General features: G+C 40.1%; 1 protein-coding gene across 3 annotated transcripts in view; it reads left to right on the top strand.

The window, feature by feature from the left end:
- Positions 1 to 14,563, top strand: part of EOGT (EGF domain specific O-linked N-acetylglucosamine transferase) — an 859,464-nt gene that overhangs the window by 737,727 nt on the left and 107,174 nt on the right. For all 3 annotated transcript variants that reach the window (XM_044077905.1, XM_044077906.1, XM_044077907.1), the window contains one exon: positions 1,807 to 1,868. In XM_044077905.1, coding sequence (XP_043933840.1) covers positions 1,807 to 1,868 — 62 coding nt within the window. The remainder of the gene's footprint in view (positions 1 to 1,806; positions 1,869 to 14,563) is intronic.

The following is a 14,563-nucleotide window of genomic DNA, read 5'->3' on the forward strand; positions in this document are numbered from 1 at the left end:
GACTTCAGAGAAGTATATTCAGAACAGGAGTGGTCCCAACACCTGAGCCCTGTGGCACGCCACTAGCCTCTTGCTGGATGTGGATTCACCCAGTTTAATCATGTGTCCTGCCAATGATCCACTTGGCTATCCATCAAGTGACACAGGGATTTATGCCCAGTTTTGTGAGTTTACTTATAATACCTGAATGGGGAATTGCCATATGCCTTGGCCAGATCGAGGTAGGCGGTATGGACTGTTTTGCACTCCTCCATGGCCTTGGTGAATTTCTTAAAGGAATCCACCAGATTCAGTAAGCATGACCGCTTGTATGTCATTGTTCGTCAGGTCCATGATTATTCTTTCCATGGCCTTACATGCAAGACTAGTCAAACACATGGGTCTGTAGTTTTCTGAGTCAGTAGATGGCCCCCTTTATGCAGAAGAATGATTGTTGATGTCCTCCACTCTGTCAGGACAAAGCCAGTCTAGAGGCTGTGGATAAATGGAGATCCTAATGGGCCTGATAATTCCTGATTTAAGTTGTTTGAGGCATCCTGGTATATTTTCATGCCCCATTGAAGCAGTGTTTTTAGCTTTAGAAAGTGTAGTGTTAACTTTATCTTTGCTGATGATTGGTGATGGAGTGGTGGAGGGTATTTCTTGGGGGAGAACTGAGGGTGATGGGAAGGTGAAATTTGAGTAAATTGGTTTGCCAGCAGATTTGCTACATCTTCTGGCTTGAGTATAGGTAATGCCATCTACAACTAATTCCACACATTGTTGGCTGTTGCCCTTAAGATTGCAGATATAACTGAAAAATGCCTTATGATTATCCTTCACTTTGGAGGGTATTTTTACTTCAGTCTGCTTTCAGAGATTTGACTAGTTCCCTGATTCACTTATTCAGACTAATGAGGGACTTTTTTCTCTGTTGTGCACAAAGGTTGGGGCTGGCCAGTGGTTGAAGTCGGGAACCCACTCTTGTTTATCAGCTATGCATGATGCTTGTGAGGAGCAGCAGTGAATTCAGAATACAATATTTGGTATTTCTATGCTTCTTTCAAAGTAGTTTGTATAAGAATGGTAATATAGTTTTTTGGGTTTTTTTTCGAATGCCATCCTTTGGGGGTGTACCAGCTAGACTGCACATAGTTTAAATAAGCATTGATTGTGTTATACTGTAACATTAAAAGAGGTGTGCCAGCTGAATTACACATAAAGTTAAGTTCTAATCTGAAAGCTTCCATAAAAATATTCTAAATAAAAGGTTAAAAAAAAAGAAACCATAACTTGCCATCTTGCAGATGCAAAGTAAGTTTCTTTCTTTTGTCTGTGGCTGCAGGAATTCAGCAGCAGTAGACCAGCTAGGTGGGGAAGAATCAAATGTCTGCTAGTCTCTCTTTGTTTTTACTGGGGTTTGGGGGTGAGTCAAGGACTAGACAATGCAAGACTGACACTATATAGCAGGCTGCAGTAGTGTGACAGGTGTGCGTAGACATGCTTTGGAGTTACTGAGAAGTACAGTCATGCTTGTAGGTTGATTGCCATTCAGAACACAGACTAGGATGCCCTCCACCATCTGCAGTATGTTGCAACTCCCCCCATTTTAAGAATTATATCTGGGGTAGCCAGTGGATAAAGTAATGAGGCTGTGGAAAGCCCGAAGATCAACAGAAGCAATCCAGATCAAAATATTTAAATATAATGTGTGAGTGTATATGTTAGTATGTGTACATGTACTAAACCGAGAAGTTTATATGGGATTTTTCTACTGGATTTTACTGCTGTATTTATTTACGTACTTATTTTTATTTTTATCCTTAGCTGGTGAACGCAATGAAGACTATGTTCAATTTTGATGTTCGTGTTGTGGATTATAAATACAGGTAGGTATTTTAGTTAAAAATTTTACTTGGTGATTACATGCATGAGACAACATTTAGAACATCTTGTTTGTGCATTTTGTCGACAGCTGTTCTTTTGCTTTCAGGGACATCAGAAAGTTTTTGAGTCTGGAGATGTAATTTTGGATTTTCTGCTTTATCTGGTCATATCCTGTCTTAAACCAACTCCAGTGCTGATTGGGTCTGGTGCTTAGTTTGACATGTCATATTTAAGCACAAGAAATTTGGACAAAGTCAGAAATAATGAGGTGGGGTGAGTGGAGAGGGAAAGGCTTAAAATCAGGGAAAAATGTTAAATATTGCTCTGCAAGTTAGAAAGTTGCTAAAATAATAGGTTTGGCATTTGCATGCATTTTTCTTAGGATATGAAGTCTGAAAATCCAGTGTATATAATTATGTAGTGACTTCAGTCCTCTGATTTTCCAGAAGACCACAAATTTTACGAGTAACTGACCAAAACTGACAAACATCTGGGCAGTTGAGATATATGTCAGAACCACAGGAGTGGTAGTGGGCATGTAGCATTTGATTAAGTGGCATATTTAGGAAATTAAAAGTTGAAAAATTCAGTAAAATGTTTTTAGGACAGTTGATTCTATTGTGCAGAGAGATTGCTTGACTGTGAACCAGACCAACTGAGACCAGTTAGCAATTCCAGAGTGAGAGGAAAGTTTGAAGCAGGCTGTTCTATTTATTAGTATATGTTAAGCTAAAAGCGAAACTATTTTCTGGGATCCTTAGACAACGTATACTTTTTGTACATTTAACTTCAGTTTTATTGTGGTGTTTAACAAGTACGCATTTTGCATAGACATAACATAAAAACAGTAGATGTATGACACAGCTGGGTAAAAAATAAGTAAATATTACAACAGCAAGTTAGATAAAATAAGAAACAACAATTAATGCAGTACACAGAAAAAATTTTACAAAAATCTGTACCGGATTGTACACCATACTGGCATGAACCAAGAAGAAAGCATGGAAGCAAATGATTTAACGAGAAACTAATTGCATTGTAATGCAATTACAGTTTAGAATCTGACATCAGTGGAAAATGACAGAAACTAGTCAGATTTCATTAATCCATCACAGGAAACTACGTACTCTCAGCATAGCAGTAGGTATTGATGATTATTTGCCACAGGAATGCATTATATAAATGGAAAAAAAGAGCTTCTTCCAGACTTCTGGAGTGTGGAGGTAAGCTAGTCTTCTGTGAAACCTGAACAAGAGACGGAATGTAGGTGTAAGGTATAACCCCTGAGCACAGAGGCAGTGCAAATCTAGCATTAGACCATGGAAGCATTACTGTCACATTAGTCTGTATCTCAAGTGACAAACTTGCTGACAGATTTACTGAGGCAGTCCTGTAGTTGTATGTTTAGGAACTTTGCCTGGTTTAGATATTTCAAAATGGGCCCTTAGAAGATCGGTTTATTTGCCACTTGGTAAAAAATAGTTTTTTTCTTGTTCTCCCTTTCTGTGGTCGGGGAAATTAATGTGTTTTCTACCTATGTTTTTTCTCCCCGATTCTATGCTTTTTTCCCCAAAAAGTTTGTGTGGGTGATGAGCTGGTGGCTGAGAATGGTGTAGTATTAGACTTTCAGGTCTTGGTATTGAAACAGGTACTTTCTCTTTTAAGTCAAGAAGTTCCCCACAGTTGGGAGTGGAGAATGGCTGGCTTCATGTCTGGGCTTGGTTCCTGCTGTACACCCTATTATTTTGCTAAGTGTCATCTCTGGAGAATTGGAGATGATTGTTGCCATCAGGATGCCTCCACGTGGCAGACCTGCTAAGAAGTGGAAGACTTTATCTCTTGGGGTGGCGAAGCATCTTATGTCAACCTAGTCAATTGTTACATTGTTCTGACCAATGTCAGACATCTTGGATGGTATAGGTCTCTGTTTTTCAGCACATTGGAACCTTCTGGGGGACAGAATTTTGCCCAGTCCCTGCTTTTCAAGCAGTTCTTTACTTTACTCAAACTCTGCCTGCTTTTGAAGATCCCATGTCTTTCTTCGTACTTGACTTTCATGCTTAACGGGCTTGTGTGAACCTTGTTCAAACCCACTGGTTCAGTGACTTTGAAATAAAACCATGGGAGTAAGATGCCTTCATATCCTAGAAGTGCACTACCAGCTTAGGTTTTATATGAAGCAGATACTTGATTTTTGGAAGACTTAACATGTGTCCTTTGCTTGAAAGAGGGAAGGGATTTCATTTACTAAGCACATTTCCTAATAGAGTACGAACTGCAGTGATTTGCTATTGGATGACACTTTGCTTATTATAAAATGCTACTGCCATGTGCTGCTGTATTGTGGTATGTCTGCTTCCAGTGCTCATTTCAAAAATGGCTTCATTGCGAACATTTTTTAGTGCTTTGTGGTTATTGCTTTACACCTTCTCCAAATGTGGTTTCGGACAATGACTTCAGGATTAAAGCCACCTTTGGTTTCCCAGTACTTCAGAACTCTGACTTGTTTTTTAATAATTTTGATTTTATTTTCTTCAGGAAAAGGCAGACCAAATTACTGTCCAGGACCAAAGTTCATTGTTCACGTACTTGACTGTTGCAGAGTCAGTAATTAAACTTTAGTTGCATCAACAAAATTTTGACTATCAGAGTACAAATTCTTCATATGTAATGGTGTATTTTGCTTCAAAGAAATATTCAGCAAAATTAAAATAGAAATACAGTGAGCCCAGTGGCAGAGAGCCTGAACTCCTGTTTGAGTAAAACAGTGGCCTAAGGTCATGAACTTGCTTTGGGCACTTCTAGGGAGAGCCACGAGGGTAGAATGAAATGAAGTGGCTGATGGTCAACTCTCCTTTCCCAGGGGAAGGATTTAGAGTAACCATTACCTTTGCAGTCTCTGGTGGGAACCAGGAGTTTTGAAGGTGGCTTGCTAAGCATTGGTTTGCAGCGATGTTGTAACATAATTGTACATGATGCTGCCACAGTTATGGACACAATCTGTTGGTGCTGTACTGCACATTGGCTGATGGAATCTCACTGCCCAGGTACTATATTTGAGTACTGTGAGGTCAGCTTCCTGTAGTCAGGAGTTTGACCCATTGAAAGGTTACGTCTGGAGGTAGCTTGTACAGGAGCAGTTGTGGGAGTTGGGGTCAGGCATCTGCAGTAACTGAGGGAAAAGCAAGAAGGCTAACCTTGGGCTGAAGGAAGACTGGGACATAAGGTAAAATAGAAATAAGTTCAAGACATTTTTGCATGGGGGAATGCTGTCCTGTGCTATATAAGTATTTGTCTGAGGTCACTATACTTCAATACTGGTTGACGTTTTTCCCAGAAGTTAGTATTTTTTTTAATTTATATTTGATAAAAATATCTTTAAACTTTACTTGACAGAATGCCATAATAGAGGTCTATGATACATGCTTTAGTATATTGCTTTTCTGGTACATTTGGATTATAGCATATGTAGCCTGCTCACTTTACTTCAGTTTTTAACTGTTCAGTATATGAAACTCCATTACTATTCAGATGAGGTTAAACAAATTTCCCATCGGCACTTGTATTAGTTGACTGGCTGGAGGCATAGTACTTTGATATCTTTGAACATTATGAAGGGCCAAAAATGGACAAAGGTAAACTCTCTGTATTCTTTTCATCTATGATTTCATTTCTTGCAGAAAAATGTTTTTACTAAACTTAATTTAATGTACAATTTATGACTAGAAGGGTAATCAGCATATTGATTTCATTTCTTGATATCTTTCTAATGCATCAGGTTATTTGGTCTCTTGTAGTTTTTGTTATTGTATTATTTCTTAACTGGGTAACTGAGCTGGTATTTAGATCCTTTGTAGTCATGACACATACCACATGGCAGATAAATTTTGTTGATGTTCTTCATCTCACATTGCTGCAGTCCTTACATATGGGTAGTCCGCTGTCCTCGGTCGGCCCGAATACCAAAGTATAAGGCTGACGTCGGTCAAGGCGCTTAAAACTGACATCAGGACGTCAGGGTACAAAAAGCGCATGACCGACGTCATATCCTCAGTCTTTTTTGCCGCATGGTTCGATGCAGAAGCAGCGTTGCAAGTGCCGTTCGGCGTTCTGAAATTTTTCGAGTTCGGAGTTTCAGACCGAATCAAAGTTGGCTAAGTACCCGTTAGAATATTTTGTTTTTTCTTGCCTCAGTGTTTTACCGATGTCAGAAAAGTGAATAACTGTATTTCTTGTGGGAAACAGATACCGCATAGGGATTATCATTCTTTGTGTATTCCTTGTTTGGGGCCTGAGCACGACGTTGTTGGGTGTCGCTTTTGTGCTAGGTTCAATAAGCGCACTATTAAGAAGGTTAGATTGTGCTAGGCTGGTCTTGAAGCGGTGCAATTATAATATGCCGTCGGATTCTCCGCCCGCTTCTTCAAGAAGTGCAAAGACAAAGCAGTTAAACCCAGGCAAGAAGAGTCATCCGTTCGGACGCCTGTTCTTTAGAGCGTCAGTGGAACCGGTGGTTCCGGAGACTTCTCTGGAGTCCCAGGGGAAACTTTGATATTGCAGGATGTGGCCTCTCAGGAGGCAGGTCAGGCTGAAGGGCTTCCCAAGTTACTGTACTCCCCTCCCTTCCTAGGGTGGTTAGGTCCTCTCCTTCTGTTTCCAAGGCTTCTCCCAGAGGCAGGCCAGGTTTAGCTTCTGTTGGTGTCACTCCTAGTGCAGCAGGGTCTGTGCCCAAGAAGCACATGCTTAAAATGGCAGAAGATTTGATTACTCTGATTAGAGGTTCTTTGCCCCCTCCTGATAAGAGGCCTAGGGTGGAGCCAGAGTTGGGGAGTTTTGAGCAGGCTTCGGATGTTTCTGAGTCTTCGGCTGAAGACTTGCAGGAGTACTCTCCTTATTCTGATTCTGATGCAGATGATTCGACTCCTTCCGCTTCTCCTCCAGAGGATTTTTGCTTTTCAGAGACTCTTCATTCCATGAGGGAACACTTTAAGTGGGAAGGTCAGGACTTCTCTGATTCCAGGAAAAGGCTTAGGAATTTTTGCTTTGCCCCAGCGTAGGCCCTTGGCTATACCTCCTGTTCTGGATGTTGTGGAAGATGTGTTTGCAGAGGCTTCACTTAATCCTGATTCTCTGCCTCCTGCTCCTGTTAAACCGGATAGGTATTACAGGGTGCCTGAGGCTCATAAATATCTTTATAAGAGTCCTAGGGCGGACCCAGAAACTGTTAGTCAGGGACCTAAGGGTGTCAAGGCATCTGTTGTAAAAATCCGGTTCCTCCAGATAAAGAGGCCAGAGCTTTGGATAGATGGGGAAAGAAAGTCTATACATCTTCTACCCTAGCTATGAGGGCTTTGAATTGCCAGTTTCATATGTTGAAATATCAAAACTATCTTCTATCTCAATTGAAGTCTAAGGTGGATGCTCTGGAAGGCATTGAGTGTAAAGAGTTACAAGATTTGGTGCATGTTTCAGAGCAGGTGGGTAAGCATTCTTTACAATGTGGTTTTGATGCTGTACAGGCCTCGTCTAGGGTGGCTGCCACTGGTTCAGTTCTTCGCAGGCACGCATGGCTGAGGGATCAGAATTTATCTGACCATGTTAAGACAAGGATTTTGGATGCTCCTTTACAGTCTGATGTGTTGTTTGGTTCACCTGTGGAGTCAGTCTTGAAGAAAATGGAAGACAAGGCTAAGTCCATGCAGGCTGTTAAAGATTTTTGCAAGTACAGCCTCCAAAGTTTAGTAGGAATTCGCCTGCTAAGGGGTGGACGTATCCTTCTTATGATTCTCAGTCTAGGGGTAGATCTAGACGTGGTAGGGCAGAGCTCAGAGTTCTTTCAGACCTAGAACAGGGAGTTCACCTGCACAAACTGGTGAGGGCAGGGGCCAGTCCTTTCGTAAACAGGCCCAATGACCTACCTTTTCAGCTGCCAGATCCTTCTTGCCTGGCAGCTCCTTTGGGAGGAAGGTTGGCACTCTTCAAGGAAAATTGGAATTTGATTACCCAAGACAAATGGGTATTGGATATCATACACCGAGGTTACAAGTTTTATTTCCATACCTTGCCTCCTTTCAAAGGCATGCCGGATGTTCCTCCTCAGCAAAGACTAGAGGCTCACAAACAAATTTCTCTGCTACTTCAAATAGGGGCCATACAACCGGTCCCCCTGCCAGAAGTGGGCCTAGGATTTTATTCTCGCCTGTTCCTAGTACCAAAGAAAGGGAACACGTGGAGACCAATCTTGGATTTATCTATCCTCAACACATATCTGGACATTCCCAAGTTCAAAATGTTGACGTTACAACAGCTTTTACCTCTGCTGGGCAAAGATCACTGGATGGTGACTCTGGATCTCAAGGAGGCTTACCTTCATGTTCCTATCAGGCTCAGTTGCAGAAAGTATCTGCGTTTCTGGGCTGGGACTTCTCATTATCAGTTCTCTGCATTGCCCTTTGGCTTATCTACTGCGCCCAGAGTGTTCACGAAGGTTCTGGCTCCAGTGATAGCTTTCTTCAGGCTAAGAGGAATACAGATCTATCCTTATTTGGACGATTGCCTGATTCTGGCCCAAGGAAAGGACGAACTTCTTCATCATTTACAGTATGTGATAGCAGTGCTAAGATGCCTGGGGTATTCTGTGAACGAAATAAAGTCCAGTCTAGTACCCTCTCAGGACATGTGCTTTCTGGGTGTGAGACTGAATACAGCATCCCAGATGGCCTTTTCGACCCCGGACAAACAAAAGAATCTTTCTCTTTACTTCCATCAATTGTCTCATCAGTCCAGGCTGACTGCAAGGACAGTCCTTCAAGCCTTGGGGTTCATGGCATCTTGTATTCTGGTGCTTCCCAATGCCAAACTGCATATGAGGAAGCTACAATGGTATCTCAAAAATGTATGGACACAGCACTGCCAAGATATGGACACTGTCACTCAGATAATACCTTGCATTCAAAAGGAATTTTTGTGGTGGGCTCAGGAATGTCACCTAAACAAGGGACTCTCTGTGACCCGGCCAGAGGCGAGTCAGATTCTAACGACCGATGCCTCAGACAAAGCTTGGGGAGCTCATCTAAATGGAAAGTGGGTACAAGACACGTGGCCTGCCAGACTTCAACATCTACATATCAACTCAAAGGAGATGTTAGCAGTCCAATTTGCATTAATAGCTTTCAAGGATTTACTTCTTCCAGGGCAGGTGTTGGTTCTAACAGACAACACAACTGTCATGTGGTACATCAACAAGCAAGGGGGAACGCATTCTTATCCTCTATGCAGACAAGCAATGATTATGTGGGAGACTGCTCTCAGTTTACAGCTAAATCTTCAGGCAAGGTTTCTGCCGGGAGCACAGAACTCCTTAGCAGATGTGTTGAGCAGACAAATTATGGATCCCCACAGTGGAAATTGGATCCTCATGTGTTTCAGAAATTGACAGTGTTATGGGGAACTCCAGACATAGATCTGTTAAGCTTCTCCACTAAACTACCAGCTGCCAAAGTTTTGCACAAAAAGGTTTCATCCCACAGCTTGGAAAGTGGATGCTCTCTCATTCAATTGGAGCAATCTTCATGTGTATGCCTTTCCACCTCTGCCTCTCCTCCCAAAGGTACTCCTGAAGGTCAGACAGGACAAGCCAAAGATGATTTTAATAGCTCCAGATTGGCCTCAACAGCACTGGTACCCATTACTGAGAAGTCTGGTACAGGAGCCTCCATGGCCTTTGCCTTCGATTCCACACCTGCTGTCTCAGGAGAACAGTCATTTACTCAATGTCAAACTTCACTCTCTACATCTAACAGCCTGGCATATTCTGTTTTAAACCCTGGAGGGTCTCGGCTTCCACAGCAAGTTTTGAATGTTATTTTGGAGGCCAGAAGGCCTAGTACAAGGAAAGTGTACGCAGATAAATGGAGGAGATTTTTATTTTGGAGTACAGCAAAGGAAGCCTAATTTAAGTGTGGCTCTTCAATATCTTACTGAGTTACTGGACAAAGGTTTGTCCTTCTCCTCTATTAAGGTTCATGCTGCAGCAATTTCTGCTCACTATGACTGTGACCCACCATTGTTTTCTCATCCTTTGTTTAAGCAATTCCTTAGAGGGGCAAAGAATATAAGACCCCCACGTAGAGCTCCTACTCCTGCTTGGGATCTCAATTTTGTGTTGGAGAAACTCACTCTACAACCTTTTGAGCCTGCAGCTACTGCCGAGTTGAAATATTTATCATGGAAGACTGCTTTTTTGTTGGCCATTACCTCTGTAGAAGGGTTTCTGAATTACAGGCCCTGGATTTTATCTACGTTTTGGTTCCAAACCCTTAGCTGTATAACATGTACTTCTGACCATCTGTGCTTATACTTTCATTCTATCATCCCAATCTAACACCACAGGGTTACATAGAAAATAAATGTCTATATTATCATTGTTTTTGTAGGGGTAGGAAGATGGGTAGTATTTCCAGATAAGGTGTATATCCTTGCAAGAATTTGCTCTCTCAGTTTATTGAGGCATTATTTTGTTGGCTTTGAACATTAAAAAATGACTGAAACTCTTTCATTACTAATGATTGTTTTGTTCAGGCCATCATTTGAATAAAAGGTTGTTTAAAAAAAAAAAGCTCTAAGATGTACCTCTGATCATATAGAATGACTTTTGGGGGGGCCCACAGAGTCCTTTGTCTACTCTGTGCCATTTAAGGCTGACATTTTTGATCATAGTTAAATATGTGATGTGTGTGTATATATATATATATATATATATATATATATATATATTCAATTAAGTGACTATAATGAGTGGGTACATACTGAGGCAGTTTCTGAATGAAAGTGAAGGACCCCATCTGTTGTGTGATCACAAGTAATGGTCATTGACCTGTTGTAATAGAGCCCCACCCATTTACTTTATTTCTTTGCCCCCTTGATTTGAGGTTGCTAGCAGTCACTTTAATACATAATGACTTAAAAGCACTTGACATCAGAAACTGTTGTACCTGTGTTTTATGTACAATAAATATATTTATAGAGAATGTGTACATATTGTAAATATTTAATTCAGTAGTTAGCAAGGTAATTTATAGAGCACCTGAGAGAAATGTAATAACTGTATCGTGTATTTGTTGTATGGTAATGACATAGATGTATAATTGTATCAGTCAGTAAAAGATGTAATAACCTAAAGTAGGTTCTGAACTTTTACTTGATTACTTAATAATTTTACATTTTTAGAATTAAATTGATTAACATTAACATCATGAGATACAATTGATTAGGGAATAATTAGCTGTATTAATTAAATCATGAAGATATATCTTATATTTTAATTAACATTAATAAATCATGAGCATACATACATATATTTATTTATTTATTTGCAGTTGGTTTACCAGGATAGTCCATTGGGCCATTTGATTTCAATGGAGTCCTGGGGAGAAAAGCTCCAATAGCACTCTAGGTTACAATAGTTTAAAGATTATATTTATACAAAGGTTGCAGTTTTGAACAAGACCTTTACAATTAATACAGCAAACATTGCAAGTAATACACACTAGTGATGAGGTTGGAGTTAAAACTGACTGGCAATGGAACATTGCATTGTACAGCAGAGAGGCATTTCTTCTTAGGAAACATACAGTTCATAGTTAGTCTGATTCATTGTTTACAAATCGCATATAAGTAGCAGCAGTCTGATGCAATATTTACAACTAACATACAAGTACTGGAATAAAAGTATATGGAGAGGTGAATAGAAGGAGAAAGTTTTAGATGAGAATAAGATCGAGAGAGAAGAGAGAAAGAGCGAAAGAAGGAATCTAAGGCCTTGAATGAGGTGAAAAAGGGGTTTGTTTTCCATAGAATGAATGGAACAGGAGTTTGATATCATTTGTTATGTGGGGAGAGAGCAGGAGCATTCCCATTGGGATATTAGAGATTTTTTAAGAGAGTAATGGTTAGAAGTAGTATGAATGGAAGGTGGTAGGGAGTTCCAGAGACGTGCTAAACCATAAGATAGAAGATTTTTGCCTGGTGGATGGGATGGTTTGTGCACTTCTATTAGATTTTGATTATTGGACCTCAGTACTCGATCAGGAAGGTACATCTTAAAGGTAGAAGAGAGTGAAGGACAGAGGGTGGGGTTAAAAATGAGCTTATGTACAAGAGTTAGTTGTGTATAGATGAGTTGATTTGGTAGTTCTAGCCATTTTAGTTTTTGGAGAGAAGGGCAGTGATGGGAGGACGACTTTTGGCTGGTAGCAAATTTGGCAATTTTGTTGTAGGAGGAAAGTTGAGATTTAAGAGAGGATTGTAGGTTAGTGAGAAGAGGAGTTCTGTAGAGAAGGGAGGGGATAAGAAAGGAAGTAGAGTTACTTTAGTGGCAGGGGTGAGGTAGTTATTTTGTCGGTAGAGCATGCCTAGTTTTTGATGGGTCTTTTTGATGTTTAGTTGTAAGTGGGAATGGAATTTAAGCTGGTTGTCAATTTGGACCCCAAGTAATTTGGTCTCTGATACTAGTTCCAGAGGAATATTGTTTTGGCTAGTGATAGTGAAGGAGTTCAAGTTGAATGAGGTAGTTTTAGAGGGAGTAAATACCATTAGTTTGGTTTTAGAGGCATTTAATACAAGGTGGTTTCTTTTCATCCATTGCTTCTTGAGTAAGATTTAGGAGTACAGGGGTAGATGTGTTAGAGCAGATGATAGTTGAATCATCTGCATATTGGATGATATTTGAGAAAGGAATAGAGTTCTGGAAATCATTTATAAATATATTAAAAAGAAGGGGACCTAATATGGATCCTTGGGGGACTCCGGTTGGGGTATTAAGAAATGAGGAGGTGGCCTTTTTCCATTTTACTGCTTGATATCGGTTAGATAAGTAGCTGGAGAACCAATTCAAGGAAGAAGGGGATAGGGTAAGTTTAGAGAGTTTAGTTAAAAGCAGGCTATGAGAGAGAGTATCGAAGGCTTTAGAAAGGTCTAGTAGTAATTGGAAACAATAAGGCCAGAATCCCGGGCTTTATTAATAGTTTCAAGGAAGGAGAGAAGGGCAGTCATAGTACTATGATTTGGCCTGAATCCATGTTGTGTGGGAGTTAGAAGCTGTTTGTCTAAGAGGTGTGGAAGAAGTTGTTGTTGTATGCATTTTTCCAAGAGTTTAGAGATAGGAGACAGGATAGCAATGGGATGGAAGTTGGTAACATTATTATTGTTGCCTCCTTTATGTAATGGTATAATGAAGGCCTTTTTCCAAATTTTGGGTACTATGCATTCCTGGATTGAACGGTTAATTAGAATGCTAATGGAGTAGGTGACTGCTTCAGCGGCTAGACTGAGAAAATAAGCAGGGGATATCATCTGGAGCATTGGAGCATGGCTTCAATTTCTGGAGGAGTTTTTATTATAGTAAAAGTGGGAATTGGTTATAATGAGAAGGGAGGACACTGGGAAGTGTGGGAAGTAGGGGAAGGAGATGGAGAGGGGTGAGGGATAGTAGAAGAAGGGGTGAAGGATTGTGAGTTAGTGGGGGAGAGTGAAGGAGTGGTGGAAGAACAGGGAAGAGTGTAATGGTAGAGGAGGGAGGAGGTGATGTGGAGATTGTGGTGGTATTAGAAAAAGAAGTAAGTTTAGAGATAGTCAATGAAAAAAGTGTTTAATTTGGTTGCTAAGTCAGTGTCAGTAGCATTTGGGTCAGGGGAGGGGGTGTCTAGTTTGCCGGGGTTAAGGAGAGTGGAGATACCTTTCCAGAATTTCTGAGGGTTAGTTTTGTTGTTGTTTTGTAGTGTGGAAAAAACGTTTTGTCGGTCGGAAATGATGAGGTTTTTTTTACTTTATTTCGAAGTGTTTTGTATTCAAGAAGGGTGAGGGGGACCTGTTTTTTAGGTAAAGAGCCCAGGCTTTATCTCTCTGCCTCATAATAGTTAGTGTGTTTTTAGTAAGCCAAGCGGCTGTTTTAGTTTTTATTCTCTTTGTCCTTATGGGAGGATAGTATCGAAGGCTTTAGAAAGGTCTAGTAGTAGGGTGGAAACAATAAGGCCAGAAGTTGTGACCCCTTATTAATGCCATGCACATTTTAATTTGGGGCTATAATTTCTAATAGTGGGAACATCCCTTTAATTAATAGTGTTATGGGGACATTCTTGCTTGCCTCAATAAATACATTTTAACAAATATGAAGTTATAGATGATTGATTACAATTTTTTGGCCTTAGTACTGGAATGTAAAGGTTTTATTCTGTTAATTAGTTCATAAGGATAATTGTATTTCTCCAAAACTTTATAAAGAAATATTTACTTTTGCATATATTTTGAATTTATAAATTGACCATAGAGTTCTTTGCTTCCGATTAGAATCCAAAAGCTGTTTAATGTTATAATTGCAAAATATTTTTATCTATCGTTAACCATTTTGCCAATTAGAAATTGTGTACATTAGCCTACATCATCAGACTTCCCTATTTGGCAAATGTTCTGCAGTCTACATTCAAAGTGGAGGTAAGATATAAATTATGTATTGCATCCAGTTCCATGAACTTTCTCCTGATTACTATTATTTTTTGCTAGAGATCAATAAGAGATCATTGGGTTGAGAATAGTAGATAGGAGAAATGGGTTTAAAGTAATAAGAGCCAGTTGGGAGATAGACTACACACTGGGATCTTGTATCCATCAGCTTTGTTATTACAGAGGGAATTTATTAATA

This window comes from Protopterus annectens, chromosome 7.part0 (genome assembly GCF_019279795.1).
Source record: "Protopterus annectens isolate FY-2018-M chromosome 7.part0, PAN1.0, whole genome shotgun sequence".
NCBI lineage: Eukaryota > Metazoa > Chordata > Ceratodontiformes > Protopteridae > Protopterus > Protopterus annectens.